Source organism: Gavia stellata, chromosome 1 (assembly GCF_030936135.1).
Source record: "Gavia stellata isolate bGavSte3 chromosome 1, bGavSte3.hap2, whole genome shotgun sequence".
Classification (NCBI taxonomy): domain Eukaryota; kingdom Metazoa; phylum Chordata; class Aves; order Gaviiformes; family Gaviidae; genus Gavia; species Gavia stellata.
The window spans coordinates 29,642,177-29,661,718 of record NC_082594.1 but is presented as its reverse complement, the minus strand read 5'-3'; the positions used below and the strand labels follow the sequence as shown (position 1 = coordinate 29,661,718).

The 19,542-nt window shown below is 38.4% G+C and overlaps 2 protein-coding genes across 2 annotated transcripts in view; one reads left to right on the top strand and one right to left on the bottom strand.

The window, feature by feature from the left end:
* Positions 1-271: 271 nt before the first annotated feature.
* ALG11 (ALG11 alpha-1,2-mannosyltransferase) lies at positions 272-5,667 on the top strand. Its single transcript, XM_059823363.1, has 4 exons — positions 272-309; positions 1,406-1,639; positions 2,355-3,286; positions 5,396-5,667. Exons 1-4 carry the CDS (start codon positions 272-274, stop codon positions 5,665-5,667), a joined length of 1,476 nt encoding a protein of 491 aa, XP_059679346.1.
* Positions 5,668-7,259: 1,592 nt separating this feature from the next.
* Positions 7,260-19,542, bottom strand: part of NEK5 (NIMA related kinase 5) — a 28,872-nt gene continuing 16,589 nt past the window's right edge. The window contains exons 11-22 of the mRNA XM_059824266.1: positions 18,183-18,382; positions 16,773-16,839; positions 16,312-16,431; positions 14,974-15,057; positions 14,765-14,869; positions 12,962-13,042; positions 12,064-12,132; positions 11,107-11,251; positions 10,780-10,911; positions 9,564-9,701; positions 7,898-8,012; positions 7,260-7,494 (exon numbers count right to left, since the gene is read on the bottom strand). Of these exons, the coding sequence (XP_059680249.1) occupies positions 7,260-7,494; positions 7,898-8,012; positions 9,564-9,701; positions 10,780-10,911; positions 11,107-11,251; positions 12,064-12,132; positions 12,962-13,042; positions 14,765-14,869; positions 14,974-15,057; positions 16,312-16,431; positions 16,773-16,839; positions 18,183-18,382 (1,491 nt within the window). The remainder of the gene's footprint in view (positions 7,495-7,897; positions 8,013-9,563; positions 9,702-10,779; positions 10,912-11,106; positions 11,252-12,063; positions 12,133-12,961; positions 13,043-14,764; positions 14,870-14,973; positions 15,058-16,311; positions 16,432-16,772; positions 16,840-18,182; positions 18,383-19,542) is intronic.

Below are 19,542 nucleotides of genomic sequence, written 5' to 3'. Positions count from 1 at the left end.
CAGCGACGGCAGCACCTCTCCCGCCCCTCAGAGGGCGCTGCCAGCGCGCGCAACGGCCCGCCCCACCCACCCTCCTCAGGCACGCCCACGCCCCACTCTCCGCTCCCTCCCACTCGGCAGGGCTGTGTCGCTCCTAGCCCCGCCCCTTTCCCCTCCCCTCCGTCTATCTCCCGCGGAAACCAATGAGAGAGAGGCAATGCCCGGCTGGTTCCGCCCCCGCCCACCCAGGGCCCACCCCTTCCTGTGGAAAAGCGTCGCGGCGTTGTCCAAGATGGTGGCGGGAGGGTTGTGTCTGTGTGGGCTGATAAGGTACTGGGGATGCGAGGGCCGTGTGCGGGGGCGGCGCGTCGCGTCCTGGCAGTGGAGAGGGAGGGGAGAAAAAGACTCCGCGCCTTCATGGCCCCCTGCCAAGCCGCGGCCGCGCTTCCCCAGCCCCCCCGAACCTCTCCGGGCGTCAGGCGCCCGCCCCTCCCCCCCCCCCCCCTCCCCCCGAGGAGAGGAGGCAGCTGGGCAGGGCGAGGTGGGACAGGTCCGTGCCCGACTCCTCGCTCTGCCGCCTGCCTCGGATGGGTTAATGCGCTTTTCCGATTCTTCATCCCGAAAACGAAAATGTTTTCTTACCTGACGTGTCAGTCGTGACGCGTGGCTCGCTGTGGGCAACCCCTTAGTGTCGAGTAAGTGATGTTTATCATAACGCGTAGCACAGCATCGGAATCCAGGCTCTGGCGCCTGTGAAGCTCTGTAGGCCAAGAAGAGACTCCTGTGAGAAACCTCCCGTTCCTGGGTTAGGAGAGTTGTGCAGGGGGGCGGTGGTGAGCAAAGGGAATACCCCTGTCAGAGAGTGCTTCAGAGACCGGAGGAAGCAGGTCTCTCTCTCAACAGAGAAACTGCTCACAGCTTTTCTGGGCAATTGGCATAGCTCTTCAAATCTCAGGGGAATGGAAAATGCAGGTTCTGGTTCATACACTGCAAGCTGGCCCAAGTAGCTCTGCACCAAAGTAGTTCACCCTAAGGCAGGCCAAACAGGAGCTTGGACTGAAGAAAACTCTCACAAATCTATTTAGAAATCACTTTGCTAGTTGTGTTTTGCCAGATTGCTAAGGGTATGCAACCTTTACAGCGTATTTAGCACATGGAGATAGATATAAATATACGGCATGAATAAACAATAAATGATTGAGGGGTAACAGTAGGAAAAATATCTTTGGCTAAACGATGTAGAATAGTCTTTTTTTTTTCCTTAATTGCTGAAATGATACAGAGGTATTGATGATTTCTGAGATTAGAAGAACTCAAGAAATTGTTGAACTCCCTGTAGCTCTGCCTGTAAGCCCTTCTCTCTCAATTGCGTACATAGTATTTCCTTAAAGCAATTTTATATTTTAAAATTTCTGGCTTGTTTCAGATTGCTGTGCTCATTGTTAATCCCTGCATTATTTGTAAGTGGAATTTTGTGTATCTGCTTGGTGGTACTACTGTGGGGAATACGGCTCTGGATACAACAAAAGAAGAAACAGCTCACTTCAGCAGGAAAAGATGGGAAGCGGCCATTGCTGGTTGCATTTTTTCACCCATATTGTAATGCAGGTGGTGGAGGGGAGAGAGTCTTGTGGTGTGCCATAAGAACGCTCCAGAAAAAGTAAGCATATATGTTTATCAAATACTGTATTTCATTCTCGACTACTGATGGTATTATTTATGCACATTTTGGCATTTTACATACTTGAGTAGGTATCATTAATCTGCTGGTCCTACTTTTTTTTATGTCTGAGTTTCACATTGTGGCACCATTCCACTTCATCCCTTTACACAGATTTTGATCTGTCCCTCTGTGGCATCTCTCACTTCTTTCTCTCCTTAGGAGAATCCCTCCGCCCTTATCAATTCTCCAGTACTGGTGTGGATCTTTGTATAGTTATCACTCGTCAGTAGGTAACTGATAATCTTGATACTTGCCTCTTCGTGCAGGAGGCAAAACAAGTTAATATCTAAAGTGGATTTAACATTGGCAGATCCACTGGCTTGCAGAGTCTTCTGCATTTTACTCATGCTATGCCCTAGACAGGCATCTCCTAATGTAGAGCAAGGCATTCTTAAGTCAGTAGAATAATACTGAGCTCCTTTTATGTTTTACTCAAAAAAGTATTCCGCAAGTCCTCAGCCATATGTTTTTCTGTAGATAAGAAAAAACTGTGGAAGAGTAAGAAAAAGTATAATTTAGTTAAAATAATTTCAGAGCTAGACCGGACATTTGTTCTCACTTTTTGAGTAATTTTGAATGGATAATATTTTAGTTTCATATTACAAAATTTGAAGAGAAGAATGTATGAAATTCTTTTTCTTCACTCTTGCAGGTACAGAAATGTAACGTGTGTTGTTTACACTGGTGATAGAGATGCCACTGGAGAAGAAATAGTAGAAGGTGCTTTCAGAAGATTCAATATTAAATTAACTCATCCTGTGAAGTTTGTATTTCTAGAAAAACGCTACCTTGTGGAAGCTTCTCTTTACCCTCACTTCACTTTGCTGGGACAAAGTTTAGGATCAGTGTTTCTCGGCTGGGAAGCTCTTCTGAAGTGTGTTCCTGATATTTATATTGACTCAATGGGTTATGCCTTCACACTTCCCCTCTTTAAGTATTTAGGAGGTTGTCGCGTTGGATGCTATGTCCATTATCCCACTATCAGCACCGATATGCTTTCTGTCGTTAGGAATCAGGATACCAGGTTTAACAATGCGGCCTTCATTACAAACAATCCTCTTTTCAGCAAATTTAAACTTGTCTACTACTACTTCTTTGCTTTCATGTATGGATTGGTTGGTTCCTGCAGTGATGTGATTATGGTTAATTCTTCTTGGACGCTAAATCACATCCTTTCCCTCTGGAGAGCTGGGGCTTGCACTAGCATTGTGTACCCACCGTGCGACGTTCAGACCTTCCTGGATATTCCACTGGAGGAGGAGAAGAGCACCACTGAATATTCAGTTGTTTCTGTCAGCCAGTTCAGGCCTGAAAAAGATCATCCTTTGCAAATCAGAGCCTTTGCTAAATTGCTGAAAGAGAAGAGACAGGGGCAGCAGCCATCACTGAAGCTTATCTTAATTGGAGGCTGTCGTAACCAGCAAGATGAAGAGCGTGTAAATAACCTTAAACATCTTTGTGAGGAGCTGGGAGTTAGTAACAACGTGATGTTCAGAATAAACATTCCCTTTGAGGAGCTAAAGAGACACCTGGCCGAGGCCACCATCGGCCTGCATACGATGTGGAATGAGCACTTCGGGATCGGTCAGTATCTTTCCTCAGTGTTCAGCCATTTGTCCCAGCTGGGGACACAGCTGGGGAGGGTTTCAGTTCACAATTAAGGCTCCTCAGCTTAGGCATCTAAGCATAGAGGTCTGCATGCCAAGCAGGCATCCAACTCCCCTTCTGGTCAGAGGTGATCTAGCTGAGGTAGAGCCTACAGGACCAATTCAGATGACTAACCTCTAGGTGCTACTGTCATGCAAGCTGCAGCGCTGTAGATGTCATAGACTGTTAATTATGGGCATCTTCTAGTCACCTAAACAGGCAGCTAGTCCCATCCGTGCTGCCCAAGATGACCTCCAGCTATTGCTCTGCAAGGCCATGGGTCACCCTAAGGTCCTGTGCTCAGTTTGCTAGCCGTACAGAGATGCCTTCTGTACCCAACGGAGCCTCAAAAGGCAGCAGGTACTTCTGTTTAAGCACCTTAGATTGTGCTGTTGGCTCCACTGACTGCAGGGTGAGCTTAGACACAGTTCATGTCTAGACATTCATGTGTAGAGACTTTGATCGTGTTTCACCTGCTTCAACTAACATTGGAAATGTTAGTATATGTCATGGGGCTTTAGCTGCTGTTTCAGAGGTGTGAGTCTCCCACAGATCCTGTCTTATTTGTAAACCCCATGTAGATACCACCAGGTGCCCTTGGTCATCTCATTGCATTAGGCACCTGTGCTAAGGCAATTGGATCAAGTCCTTAAATCAGTTGCCGTAGCAAGGGGCAGAACACCGAAGAGGAGTTGGGACCTGGTTTGCAATGTGCTGTCATATAGAATTAAGGTACTGAGCTTGGTTTATTGGGGTTAGTTGAGTCCTGACCTTGAAAGGGAATCTAAGATTGCCCATCTGCCATAAATCTACAACAGGGTAAGTTAGCAGCCTGCAGATGGATGCCATACTTGGCTATAATGTGACTAAACTGCAGTTAATGTCATCAGACTTTATTAGAATACAAGTTAAGTATCAGGAGCAGTAGTTTGTAGTCTGCAGGAACTTGGTATAAAAAAATTTACTCTGAAGTGTCTCCCAGAAGGAATTGCCACAAAATGGAAATAATGGTTTCTCATATTTTTTCCCCACAAAACAGTTTAATTAAGTAAATTTTGAAAAAAAAGTGATACAATCACACTGTGATTTCACTGGCCTGATTTCACCTTCATCTCCAATGGCTTTTTACCTGTAAAAAACACGTTCCAAAACTTTGGAGCATTATTTATAGTTGGCAATTTTTGAGCTGTGGGAACTTTTTAAAAATCAAATCAGAACTGAGAAGAATCAGCAACTAAAGGGATTTCTAAGGTCTCTTCTGGAACCATGGAGAAGAATTGAAGTTGATGTATACATTCTGTGCTATTCCTATCCCACTGCTTTTGGCTGAGGAAAGCTTACTATCAGATTCCCATTTCATTAAAACTTCTTCCATCAAAAATACAGATGTAGCGATAATGATTTTTGCTAGTTTGTCTTGCTGAGTTTTCAAAAGCTGTAAGGACTTGTTAATCTGCAAAATACTGAACTTCTGAATATCATCTGATTGAAATGTGCATAGTCAGCTTTTCTCTCAGTATCTTTCTAAATGTTAAAAATCTTCAGTGCGAATGAGAAAATGAATACAGCTCTAATTTTTAATCATTTTTTGCAGCTGCTACCATACCATAAAACCAGTATTGCAGTGTTCTGTTACAGAGCAGAACTATGCAGTGTGCTGTCACAGAGCTACCTTCCATGTTTATCTTTACATTTGTTTCAAAATCTAGGGTTTTTTTCACTGTATATACTGGTGATATAATCTATCTCAGGTAAATCAAGTATGTTACAAGAACCACAACTTAACCAATTATATCTGGTTTCTAATTTCAATTTTATGTGTTTAAGAGAAACTATCATTTCAGTCCTTAGGACTGAAAAACTTAAAAATTTGTTTTTCTTGTGAGGCCATTTACTCTGTATTTTTCAAACTGATTTAGAATGGCAGTCTATAGTAACTTACAATTCTGGGTGAATTTTACTGTGGTTTTAACTTTCCAGTGCCTTACAGAAAGCCAGAATACGTGATGTGCACATTCATATCAGCATGTTTTGTATCTTTTACAGGAGTAGTTGAATGTATGGCAGCTGGCACAGTTATCCTGGCTCACAATTCCGGAGGCCCCAAATTAGATATTGTGGTACCCTATGAAGGACATATTACAGGCTTCCTAGCAGAAAATGAGGACAATTATGCTGAGACGATGGCTTATATCCTCTCTTTGTCTCCTGAAAAAAGATTAGAGATCAGAGAAAATGCTCGTCACTCTGTGCACAGGTTTTCTGACCTGCATTTTGAAGAGACGTTCCTGTTATCTGTGGAGCCATTATTTAAATAAATATATATGAATAAAATGTATATGAATAAAATTAACTTTTTATATTTGACTGTGTGTGTCACCTGTAAATATATCTAATCTATGAACCCTTGGTCCCATTCAATAAAGACATCTTTTTTCTTTCTGTCTGGGTATCTGCTTTTTGTAATAGAGATTTTTTTTTTTACTGGGAAAGAAGTGCTCCTGAAAATTTTCTGTGTTGACTACATGGCAGTACAGTGCACAGCAGAACCCTCTGGATTCCCAGAACCATCATATTTCCTTGGTAACGTAACTACATCTGGAAGTTCTGTTATTCCTTCAATACTTTCAGTCTCCACCCATTTCATGACTCTTCACGTGCCGTCACACTTTTTAAAGTCGACACTTTTGTTTGATAGCTTTTGTACCCAGAATTTTCCCAGAATCTGTAGCACATTTTCAATTTGCTGTCCCCCATTGTGTGGCAAAATTCTATTATCTGGGATTTTAATTGTGGTTGTGGAGATTTCATTACCTACAGTGATTCCTTTAGGCTAATTGTATGGTGGTTTTTGCTAGCTTGCTTTTTAATAAATTTAATAATCACACTTGTTTATGATCCTTATATTAACTATTTCCTTATGCCCTTTCACAGTATGACAACTTAATGGTATTTTTTTCCAACCCTACTCTATTGAAAGGTTTTCTATTCCTAGGGAATAGAAGGGTCTAGATTAGAGGGCATAATTAAATGCTATACAAACGTGAACATTAAAGCACTAAACTACTGCTTATTATAAAACTGAGAACACTGAACAAAATGTTCAGAAGTTGGACATTTGCTTTTGTATCAAAAATGGAAAAACATATAGTCCTTTTTTTAAGCCATCAAAGCAGTATTTTATATTTTAGCAAACTAAGAGAAGTGCAAAAAACTACTGAAATCAGGTTTTAGAATGTGTTTTTCCCTCTATTTAAGCTTCACCTGGATCATATGAAATTTTGTATGTGAAAAAACATGATTGGAAGAAACTGCTGTCCCATGTTTTATTAGGAATTGGGGGAATGCACAATCGTCCTGGAGCTAATAATGCTTTTACTGCTACTATATAAAACTGCGGAGCAGTTGGTGATACTATGTAGGGTCAGTACTGTGTAAATGAAACTATGGCTTATAAAGCTGTATTGGTAGTACATAGAGATTATGAAAAGCTAGAAGAGCTTTGCAAAACAAGATGTTGATTGAGCTAGGGAAATACACTGACTAGGAGACTTTCTTACATGATACAAAAATGGTGGAAGTATGCATTCAGAAATTTGCTCAAGCAAGTGGCGTCAGAGATGTATGTCCCAGGTAGTTCAGAATAATAAAGATGAAACTGCGTTTCACTCTTGGATGAGGATTTCTCAACATTTAGACATCTGAAAAGTAGCCTGGTTTTCTTCCTTTTAAACAAAATAGTAACAACCTTCTATTAATTTTAATTGAGTATTTAGCACTGTTGAAAAGCTGTTGATCTACTTGGCATTTAATGTCAGCTATCCTTAAATTTTGTTACTGATGCAGCTGAAATTTCAAGCAAGTTAAGGTTCTGAAACTAACTGTGCTGGTGGTCTAGGTAGCTCTTGCTTCATGCTTGTCTTTTTCGTTGTGTGTCCACACTAAATGACCCATGGTTATTTTCTAAGTCACCATCAGATTTTCCAAGTAGTTTGTGAGGTAAAGTAATCTTTTCTTCATCTGTTGGACCTTTATTTATTGAAAGGATGGGAGACTCCATCGTTCTCTCTGCTGGAGAAGTTGCCACTTTTTCCAGAGATTTCTCCAGCTCATGTCTGAGTTCATCTTCAGAATCCTCAAAATTTCTGTAAAGAAGATAATTATATTAATTAAATATAACTTTGTTACAAGACTTTCTCCTTTCAAGGTCTTTGAGATTTTTTTAACACTTTATAAAGAATATAGAAGAAACACACATAATGTGAACTGTTTCTTCTTTCTCTGTGAGATTGTTTACCTGTATTTGTAAGGTAAGAGAACAGGAGCTGCAAAGCCATGTTAGTACTTCTGCATAACATTTTTAATGACAGCGTTGGCATGTGACAGACTAAATTACAGAATTAAAAGTTAAATTAGCAGACTCTGTAAAACAAGTTTTCTTCATTTATGAATTTAAAAGAACAGAAGAAAAGCTTTAGGCAATGCAACCTGTCATTTCATGAAAACTGTTCAGTTGTATGGATTTTTCTTCTGATGTACTTGACTTACGTGTCTTCATCATCTGATCTTGGCTCAAGTCTGCCTTCATCAACAGTGAAAGCAGAGTATGTTTCTGAATCATCTTCCTTGTCTTCTTTTGGAAGCAACATAGTTAATCTCCCTTCTGGAAAGGAAGAGAAACATTCCTTTATTTGTGTGTTAGCTAACTATAAAAGTGTATGTAAAGTAATAGCAAAAAAGTAAACGCTTCATGTGTGTGTGTGCGTGCACATGTGTGTGCGCGTGCATGTGTGTATTATTCTTGATCGCATGTTTTAGTCAGGGGTTTGTAACTTCTACTTAGTGGAACGTAGTGTGTTTGTAGACCATAACCGAAGGGCTATAAAAGTTAAGGAAGAAAGGTGATCTGGTGTCAGTAGGTTTAAGTTCCCAATACAGGGGTCTGCATTTTCAGTGGAAAACTTGGGGGAGTACTGTTTGGGAAAGACTGAAAATTACTACTTGGATGTAGCTATGGTTACCTAAAAATGCTCACTTTTAAAGACTGAAGGGTAATCCGAACCTGAAGGTGGGAGAACAATGCTAAGAGTTGTTGTTTTAGTATAAAGACTAAATTCTGCATGTGATCCAACAGAAATCTGTCAGTCTGGGTAACACTGTACTCTACAACATCAGCTTGAGTAGCAGGGCAGAACTGGGTATTGAGAGAGTGACATATTTTAATACATGTAACTGATAAAAGCAACAGCAATTAGAATACCTGTGTGACTTATTCTTGCTTTAGCCCTATGACCTGCTGACACTAGTGAACAGTGGTTTGAATTTCATTTTGTTTTGGTTTTTTTTTAATGTGTAAGCAATAAAGCTAGTCTTAGGAGAGGAATTTAGGTGGTACATTTAGCTGGTTTAGCCTTCAGGATGAGGCAGTTTTAAAAGAGCTTGTTATGCTATGAGAAAACATGTATGTGAGGCATAATTAGCAGGAGAGTGCTGACTGCATAGTTGCAAATGAAAGATATTGCTCACGATCCATGCAAATTGTTGAAACTTGGCATGTACCATTTAGCTGGCTTAAAAGTCCTGTCATCCAATTAAATGTTCAGTAGATTGGCAATTGTGCATAAAACCACAATGTCTGGTTACATTTACAGCATCTTTCTGTAGAAAATACTCTGTCTGGCTTTTTAACTAACAACTTTGATGCAAAGTAAATGTCATTTTTAAAACAGTCTGTTAGTTTAGGAAAGTGTGCTGCAGTGTGAGTTCGAATCAATTTCAGTGTCAGCTGTATTAGCATGGACCATGTTGTAAAGTCACCACTGTAGTTTAAGCCATCACGTACTACAATTTACAGCTGTTTTATGGAAATACATCTATTTGCATAAAAGTTTTTTACAGGGTTCTTCAACCTCAACAGTTGCAGGGGCTAGATGCAGGTTTGTGGTATCTGCCAACTTGCTGGCAGCAGTAGCACATCTCTGTCTACCCAAGCAAATGAAAGAATTACATATGAAGTAATAGTTGGTAAGTAGGGCTTGCCTTTTTCCCTGCTATTGAAAACAGCAACATCCTGAAAGAGGCCTTTCACTGCTACAGGACAGAGCAGTGGCTGCTGGGACAGGCTGTTGGTTGTCATCACAGACCCTCTGCCAATGGTAGAAGAAATAATACACTAAAGAAAAACTTGCAGAATTTACAGTATCAAACATCCTACCTGTTTCCTCTTCAAGCCAACTGAAGGAGTCATTAGACAGCTCTGCTTTTGCTAAGATGTTCAGGAGTGTCCCTGGTGGTGTTTGTTTCCACTGCTTCCTGTTTTCCTGGATGTCTTCAGGCAGAATAGCATGGCCAGCTGAAGAACAACAAGGTTCTCAGGTCACTAAAGCATGACTGTAGCTTGGCACTCTCTTTTGCCAGATTCACACTTTCTAGTCTTGATGCTGATGTCTTCCTTTTGGGTAATGCTGGAACCTATTTTTTTTTTCCTTTGTGGAATACTCCTGAATTTTTGTAAGTATTTCATCTGATCAATATTGTAGAGAAAAAATAGTTTGGACTATTTGTCACTAAAAATTTCTAACACCAGTTTTAATGCTCAGGTAACTGCTTATTAAGCTTGGAATAGACAGGTGCAGCTTCATTGAGCAGTCCTTGCTCTTAAACTTGTTGGCTTCTTGGGGCTGAAAAAGCTTCAAGAAGTTCCTCTTTTGTGCCCTATGCTCTTTCATCTAAGGAAGAATGAACAAGAAGTGGCATATTAATAATATTTTGCTTTGTCTTCACTGTCCGTACAAACTCTTCCGGTTGTTTCTGTGTATCATCTGGGGTTTTGGGAGCATGCTGGAATGGTGGAAGAGCTCCTTGTTTGCAGTAACCAGTCACTGGAGATACTTGGCTCTCTGGGAATACATGCACTGGTGCTGTAAAAAACCTAGCAATTAGACTCTTCTGAAATGGAGCATCACCACAGACACACCTGTGTGAGCGTGCACTTGTGACTGTGTAGCAACATGAGTGTGTGGAGTGGGAAACCAGAATTCCACCACGCTCTGGGATGGCATTGGCAACTGACTGCCCTAGTTCTTCTGTGTCATCAACTCAAAGCCGGAGAAGGTGGTGTTGATTAGTTGCATAGACTGGCATTGTTAGCCCTTGTTACCCAGGCCATGGAGTGATTCGTAAAATGCAGTCCTCTTAATATGTATGAGCAGCACAACATGATTGCAATATTAGACAGAGGGGAAAATGATGACTGCATTCTATGGTTTAACACATACAATAACCTCAGTTATTATGAAGTCCTGCAATTAAAAGCCTCCCAGATCATGTGAACATGCTGGTATGGAATTGTTTTGGCAAAGGTCTGAAGTAGTCTGGCTGAATTTTAGCAGCTCTCTACTTTCACTCACCAAAACCCAAAACTTTCTTACCAAGTTCATTTTCAGCCATAGTAGGACATACAGAAGCGACATCAGCATGAGCTAAAAAATTCAGTAGTGTCTGAGGGGCTCCAGCTTGCCAATGTTTTCTGTTTTCTTCGGTATCACCAGTATCATTGGACTCTAAGGGGAAGAAAAAGAGGAGACAAAGTTATTTCATTTTTTTAAAGTAGATTTCAGTGTGATTATAATATTATGTGATATTATAAAGAGAGAGCTCATCAGATGAACTTGCTATAGCGTGGAGTTACTGAATTTACCTAACTCCTAAGTAATTTTCAGGATTAATACTCAGTGTTGCATTTCCCCAAGAAATACCTGTTTGGTATCCAGATAGTTCTTCCAAAGCTCTGTCCGTATGATCTTCATAAACTTCCACCGATTTCTCCTTAAGATTCTCACCATCCACAAAAGTTAAAGTCTCATTGAGTTTATCTAGTACCTGAAAAAACAACAGGTTACTCTGGAAAGAGAAAACAAATACGGGACAATAACTAATGTCTTCTCATTTTACTGTGTTTGTCAGCCATCCTCATGTATGCACAGGAAAAATGTGTAACAAAAAGTGAAGCAGCAGAATTCAAAAGTCACATTGTGATTTGTGTATCAGAGGGCTGCATGGAGCTCTGCAGAGATGTGAAACGACAGAATGACATAATAGTGCTTTATAAATTAAGAATATATATACTAGAAAGTAATTATATTTTCAATGTTGCTGTTACAAATATTTTAAACATTCTAATGTTTAAACATACTAATAAAAATCTTAATAGGTAGCTATTACATGTCGATCAGCCCCAAATGTCATTTTAATAAATAAAATCACATGTTGTCTCTAGTCTCACTTCCACTTTTTCTAAATAACAGCTGGTTCATCACAATATTATTCTTGCTTTTTGATACAAAATTAGTGAAAAGAAACAGAAATGTACTAAAACAATTTACAAATCAAATTTGGCATTTGCAGACTAACTAAATTTTGAGATTGAGATGAGTTTTTCCCCTCAGACCAATTTACAAAATTTAAATATCTGCACTCCTTCCTCTTTTACCATGTGAAAGATTGACCCATATATCATCCAATTTTCTTCCAAGCAATTATCCTCTCAAAGAAGGTCAGATACATGTAATATGTCAACAAATCTTCAGTAGGAAGCTTCATTATAACAAAGGTAGAGGATGATCGTAACGGAAACGATTAAACCTTAGATCATGGAGCGACTGTCATGGTTTCAAATTACTAATGTAAATGCTTTGAATATAACGACAATGTACCTCTGCTTCCTGAATGCTGTCTTCGTCAGCAACACATACATCTAAATTAATTTCAAACTTTACTCCTCCCTAAAGAAAATTCATACACTTCATTAATTTATTTTATTAAATAAAAACATTTAATTAAATGTACACAGTTTATATGGAACTACAAACTTGAAAATTATTCTGTTGAAAAAAACTTTTATTTAACAATATTTTTCTTCCATTTAACAAGAACAAAGTTGAACAAATCGGACAAAAATAGAGTTCTCTAAATATAGTTTATAGATATTTTCAAATGATTGCATCCACTTTTGATTTTAAGGAAAGTTGTCTTTGATAATTTAATTCAAATCCTTGCATTACACAGAGTTGGTTCTTACAGCTGGTTCTAAACCAGTATTAAAATTTGACTACTGTACTGCTTCCATGCTATATTTCACAAAAGACCTTTAGTCCACTTTATAATGATCGTATGGTCAGAAACCTTCCTGATACCTTATGTGCATTTCCATTCAATTCCAATCCCCTTCTACAATTTAAAAAGCACTATAGAGAATAATGTTTTATAACAAAATGTTAAGAAATTAGCACCCTGACTTGACTTCACTTAAACTTTAAGTAAACATGAGTGTCCAGACACTACTAATGCAGTTTGATATAAAGATCAGTAGGTAGGGATTGATTACTATCTGGGAATATCTAAAGGGAGTCTCCCTCAAATGATCAGAAAAGCTCTGCTATACATTTATTTTCTTAGTGAGTCTATCTCCTCATATAAACATTTAACAAACAGTAGACCATCATTCTTAATTGACTCTCAAATAACTTGATTTCCAGAGCTAATGACACAATGATTTGAAATTTACAGATGTAGGAAGAAAAAGGAAAAAAATACAACAATAAGGATGGATACCTTTGCATTATGTTTCTTTTCTAAGATTTTTTGGTCTTGCCTATCCTGGAGTCTGACTTGTTTAAAGTGTTCTTTCATGTCCTGGAAGGAGAAAAACACCCCAATTTTAAAATACACTCTTTGGAACCAGAATATGTGTATACCCTGTAAAAAAATACTTGTTTAAGTAGTAAATGTAGTCACTGATTTCCTTGTGTTTATATATCTGTAAGAATATTCCATTAGTTGCCGTATTTAGACTCTAATACTAAAAGACATTATAATTCTGGCTTATCTGGCAAAAAGAAAAATAGGAAACCTTGCATAATGTGCAAACCTCTGATTTTTCAAAAACCTATGTTTGGAGGATACAGTACTGTGTCAAGAAATAAATAATACATCTTTTATTTTTTATGATCATATGCAAGATAACTCAGGCTGATTTCATTCTGGAAAATTTCAGAAGTGATGAAAATCAAGACTATAATGGAAATCTATGCCTGTAGAAAGTATAGCCATGTTTCATAGTATCTTGTTTTCTGGCAACACCTAAAAATTATTTAATTACCCCTTTTCATATTCTTGTGACCTAAGTTAGAACCTTTCAGATGAAAGCAAAGTAAATAATTGTATGCAGCTCCGTCTGTGATCTGCTGCAATAAGGGCACGTCCTCAACCTCAGGTGAAACCACAACAATTCACAGGTTTTACTTTTTTAAAATATCTATGCAGTTTCTCCAGTAGATGGAGTGCCCATGAACTAAGGTGATATCAAGCAGGTGGAAAATCTAGTGTTTCTTTTTTGTTATCATCATTTCCCGTTAAATCACTGAGAATATAGTTTCTGTCCTATCGTGGCTCTGGCTGCCTGTAACCTACTTTATTCCATCAAGTGATGTGTGAATTCATTTTAGTAAAAGCCAGATCCAGGATCTGTGAAAATCACTGCAGAGAATCCTACTAATATTGGGAGGTTTGGCCCAAGTTCCAGCTGCAATAGGGTACCAATGTCTGTCACCAGTTTATGTGGAAGTCTGCCCCTTGCTACTGAACAGTGCAGGAAGTCCTACACCACATGAGGCAAATCCTGACTCAAGAATCCTAGTAGCTAGATCAGGGCTGTTTTCGCTTCAGAATAGACTGGGAATTTGCACACTGAGATTAATTTTCATAAATTGAGGCTTTCATTCATTCCACTTGAAGAAAAGTGGACTTCTTGCTGCAGAACTCCATGTGGTCTGGAAACCTCATCTGGTGTTCACAATGCCAATATTGCAAAGTAAAAGTGGAACAATTCTGAAACTCCATTCCAGTAGCTGCTTTGGTAGTCTTTGATGAGAAAGAAGTGAAGGAGTACTGTAGCTGAAAAGCTTTGGCTCTGCCTCTTCCTCCCACTTCTCCCAAATTTTGGTTTAAGTAAGGGCTCCACATAAAACTGGATTCTAACTTCCCACACAGTACTGCTCTGGGCTGTCATGAATTGCTATATCTTCTGTACAGAATTTTCATAAAGATTTGCACTGTGTGTGGCTTCTTTACTTCACTTACAAAGCAAGAAAAAGAAACATACCACAAAAAGAAATTAAGTAAAACTACATCCTAATGTTTACAGATGAAAAAGAATAACAAAAACAAGTCAGGACTCGGCCAAAGAAAATTTCCAAGCTATTCATGAAGGGAACCTAGGGAGACTTTCACATACAGTGCAAGCATCAGGTGAGATTTAAGCTTTACTGTTTTTCAGATTTGTCACAGAGAGTGAATCAAAGACCATGCGGGACTTGCATTAAAAGTTTTGTTTAGACTAGGAGATGGTACTAATACCTGAAGTGATTCTTCTCCTGTTCCAGCTGTATCCTTGGTTTCAGACTGGTCCTCAGCTTTCCCTTGCCTCACAAGATAGGTTTTATCTTGTATTTTTTGATTTTCCTAGGGAACATTTTTATAAAATGTTCATTTCAATTTCTAATTAAGTGTACTAGCTTAAAAAAGAAAAAGGAAATATGACTGTGTCTATGTTTGAGCTTTGTTACCTGGAGTACCCCTGCTCTAAATCTGAATTCTTTTATATCGCTGTGGTACTCTTCCCGAATTTTCTTCAATTGTTTCAGGTACTCCTATTAAAGAACAGTAAGGTAGAATACGGATGTATTAGAAATACATGCAGAAATAACACTAGCTAAACAAAATATTCTATGGATATCAAACTGTGTATATACAAGAAAAAGGGATCAGTGTCCTTTACTGCCAATTTTAAAGATTTCTCGATACTTCCTATTAGAGGACACTTTGGGGTTATAACTCTTCCAGACTTAAACCTTTTTGAAGTTTTCCAGACTGTTTCATGCTAGTTTTTTTCTGTAGAATTGTACCTAAAACAGCTAATTCCAAGAATAACCTAAGGACTGTCTGAGTAATGACTCCAAGGTTGCAGCCAAAAATAGAGGACTGGAAATTAGGAGGACAAAAAATTATGTAATATTTATTGTATTGCAACCTGCTCCCCAAAACAAAACCAAACCTGGTAATCTTTTCTTGGAGAAGCTTCAACATTCCTATGCTTTGGAGCAAAAACTTCAGATTTGGCCAAAAGGTAATTTTTGTATTAAGGACATCTCTGTTACAGTTTATATGAGTCTATCCCAATTTGCCCATGTTACAAATGGACAAATCTGTAAAATTTTTTTTTTGGCATATTTAGTACAGACTTTGTGGAACTAAAGAGCAACAGTCTCTGAAGAATGTGTACATGATGAGTATGTTCTTATTCCAAAGTCTGACCATTATGTAAAAGGTAATATATTCATATTTATTCTGGAATTTTTTTTAGAAATCAAAGATAGAAAGATTAAATGTATTTACATGTGTTCATGTAAGAAAGAAGTATCAGTTTGTTTTCTCTGTCACCCAAAAGCAAAACCAGAAAAGTATATTGTTTCTGTATAAAATAGTCTCCAAAACTTAACATACCAGGGAAGTAGCATGCATCACATACTACTATATCACATTCTAAATGTCATAGTATGACTTATGAACAATGAATATACATACACGAAAAATGCATGTATGACTATTTTCTCTAATTTGTAAATGTGAGGATCTGTTGTACTCCAACATTAGTTTGTTCAGTGATACAACTCCTCTAATCTCAGTAGAAGTGAAATCAAAATCAAGGCCATGGTTTATGAAATTATTATGGACATCAGCTTTTGTGCAAGCCTTCGCCAGTTTACGTAGGATGGAACCAGATGAAAACAGCTTATATTTTCCTAGTGGTCAGATGGAAAAGAATCAATTTTTATGTAAAGAATACTACTGTCAAGGAGTGTAAAAAGACAGCTTTAAGCAACTAAGAAAGATATTTCATTTACCTGTTCTTTCATTTCATTCTTTCTAGACACGTCCTGCTGATGGTTTTTGAGATGCTCTTCCTTTTTTTTCTGCTCCTGTATTTGGTCATGATATGGGTCAGCAGAGGATGGTCGCAGTCCCTATGGATGTACAAATAAATCTCAGAGCAAAGCAATTTTCATTTACAATCCTTGCCTTCAGTGCTCACTCAATTCACTCTCTCTGTTCCACAGAAGAGTACAGTAAGGCAAGTGTGTATTTTCTGAGGAAAAAGTTATAGTAGAATTTTACATTGCTACAGTTTTGTACTAGAAAATAAAATCTCAAGGTGAGCATTGCAGAGCAGATGAACGAATTCACTAGAGCAGAACTTTCTACCTGTCAGTGTTACAGTTTGCTGTTAGAAAGACATCAGTTCATCTTTTGGATTTTCATTCAGTTTCTTTTACAGATTTTATTCTATGATTCAGTATTTACTTACCATCTGTTTTTCCACTTTAATCTTGTACTGTTGGGCTTCAAAACGCCTTTGAAGATACTCTGTAGGCCTGAGAGAAGAAAGTGATGTTCATATACTACATTTTATTCCACAGACTCTGCTATCTTCTGCACAAATAATTCTCTATAGGTTCTATCACATAGGACAAACAAAGCTCTCTTTGTACTACATGAATATATAAATATGGATAAACTATGTATAAATATGGAACACCAGTAAAATAACAAAAAGAAAACATATCCAATTCAGGCATTCCCCTTCCTATTACTTCAGTTACATTAGCCTTCTGAAGAGTGCAGCAAAGTCCTTCTCCACCTTTTATTTGATAAATGGTATGCGAAAGTGTTAATGAAAATAAAGTTGTTTTTCCTGATCCTCAAAATGAGTGAAAATTGTCAGAATGGAGGTTGTATATTCAACCGCTTTTCTATTTCCTTTCTCCTCTGCGCCTAATTCTATCAGCCTAACTTTGTATTAATGTAGTTTTGTGGTTTCTAAACATTTACCCCTTTTTTTGGTATAAAACAAACAGCGGTCACTTGTAAGCTCCCTGATTTCTGTTTATTTCTTTTTCTACCTTCAGAATCCACTTGTACCCCAGGGAGCCAAACTGAATTGACTTTGTGCTTAAATAAGGCACTAGAAACTCAGCTCAGACAAGATGTTCTAAACCTGATGATCCTTAACTGAAACATTCTAAACACTGTCATCATTGAACAAAAATTAACAATTCAGTCAACCTTAAAGGAAGGATCCGAAAGTAGGCAGTATTAAAAATTCCTTACCTTCCTTTCTCAAAGTTTTCAAAGCTCATCCACACCTAAAATGGCCTATCATGGAATGGACAGGTAATCTCTAAAGTAATAAAAAAGCTGTACCTCTACTTTGTAAGAAAAATGCTTTGAAGTAAACAAACTGCTGGAGAAAGGGTCTTTATATCTGAAACCAAAATATAAGCTCTGCAGGAAAAAAAACATTTTCATGGCCTGCCTCCCACCCTGTTCCCTCAAGTGGAGAACTGCTTTTGGTCTTTGATTGTTCTGATCCTGGTGGGAAGGAAAGACAGTGTTTATCCTTGATATAATCAGAAAGTTTACAAAAAGCCTGTTTTACTTCTCACCTTTACTTCTCACATAAAATGCTGAGACTTGGGAGACATTTTGACAATGAAATGTCAAACATTGGGACAATACATTCAGAAGGAACTTCTGGATAGACAGGAACAGGAGTTATGTTGTTGTACAATAAATTTACGTAAAAAAGCTATCAAAGTCCAAGCAGAGAAGGAATTATACTGAATGAGCCCTGTCCAGTGTTACCTAACCAGGAAGGCTGATAACTCAAAACATGCATGACAGTTCACTACTAATAAATAGAGTGAGAAAAGTTTACCAGTCGGGTGTGGGGGCTGGAGGTGCAACTTGTCCTTTTAGTTTATAGTATTCCTCAACTCTTTGGCTGATATGAGAAAGGTCATAATGTGCATTAGCTTTCCTCTGCAAGTTGTCAAGCTTATCATAGTAATGACCATAATGGCCATGTACTCTAATACTTTCTGGTCTTTCTGCCATCTTAAATCTGGAGCTCTGTGGCTGAAAATATAATAAAGGATGTTAATTTATCTGTTCTCATTAGTAACAGTACAAGTTTGAATTAACTTCCTGTCCTTCTCCCCAATCTGAGATGCATGGTAATACAGGCTGTCTACGGTATAGTTAGTGTAAGTTTTCCAAATCCTTTCACATATAACCCAGAAACTTCCTAACTTCTCAGGGCTTATGTAATCTTACCATTGTCTTCTCCTTTTCCCCTGTTCCATTAACTGCTGTCATTAAGCAGCAGACCATATTGTTGTGCGAGTCAGTCAGCACGGGGCTTTGTACCCTGTAGTGTCGTTGCACTAGAGTCATTTCATTGTTCTGAAGCCTAAAGCACTGAATTAATTCCAGGAGAATCTTATTTTGACATGTGAGAGCAAGGGGAATCTGGGATGTAGTTTTGGGCAGTATACACAATGACTGCTGCTTTCAGGGGAGCACCGTGCTACTTCATGTCACCATCTCTTTGATTATGTGCCTATGGGAGCTTGCCTTTCATTTCTCAAAGTCCTTACTGTGATGAAACATCCCTTTAGTCCTACTTTGTGACAAGACTGTCTTTACCTTTTCTTGTAAGACCAATGGAGAAAAGGTGATTGTCTAGCTGCCACTGCATGATATGAAAGAAGTGTGGTAAGACATTCACAAACTTTTCCATGGTGGGAGACTAAGAATCACTATATGGTGTATGAGAAAAATGATTAATTTTTGTTATTTTCTTGCATAAATGAAAAAATATCTAAGTATCCCTTCCTTAGATGGTAAACACATTAACTATTCCTCTCTGTTTTCCTTCTTAGAAACACTGCAAATAGGCCCATCTACCTACAGTATAGTCCAGATTACAGTAGAATATAAATTCATATCTATGTAAGAAGAAAATTTTCCACTGCCGATAATGTTCCCAAGGAAGAGGTAACTTCAAAAACTGTTTATCTTGCCCCTCATTAAAGTATATTTTACAGTATGGTATCCAGAAGTATGGCAATCCCAAGCAATAGGGAGAACAAATCAGGCCATCTAAATAAATGTAAGAGGATTGAGAACTGTGACCAGTGAAGCAGGCACCCTAGTGACACAGACATTGGAAAAGGCTGAAGTAATGAATGCCTTCTTTGCCGCAGCCTTTACTAGCAAGACCAGCCTTCAGGAAT

What these genes read in the sequence shown, in the direction of transcription:
- ALG11 (XM_059823363.1), top strand. Translation starts at nt 272, where the DNA reads ATGGTGGCGGGAGGGTTGTGTCTGTGTGGGCTGATAAG. An exon ending in TGTCTGTGTGGGCTGATAAG is followed by an intron (nt 310 to 1,405) that starts GTACTGGGGATG and finishes GGCTTGTTTCAG; the next exon opens with ATTGCTGTGCTCATTGTTAA. An exon ending in GAATGAGCACTTCGGGATCG is followed by an intron (nt 3,287 to 5,395) that starts GTCAGTATCTTT and finishes TATCTTTTACAG; the next exon opens with GAGTAGTTGAATGTATGGCA.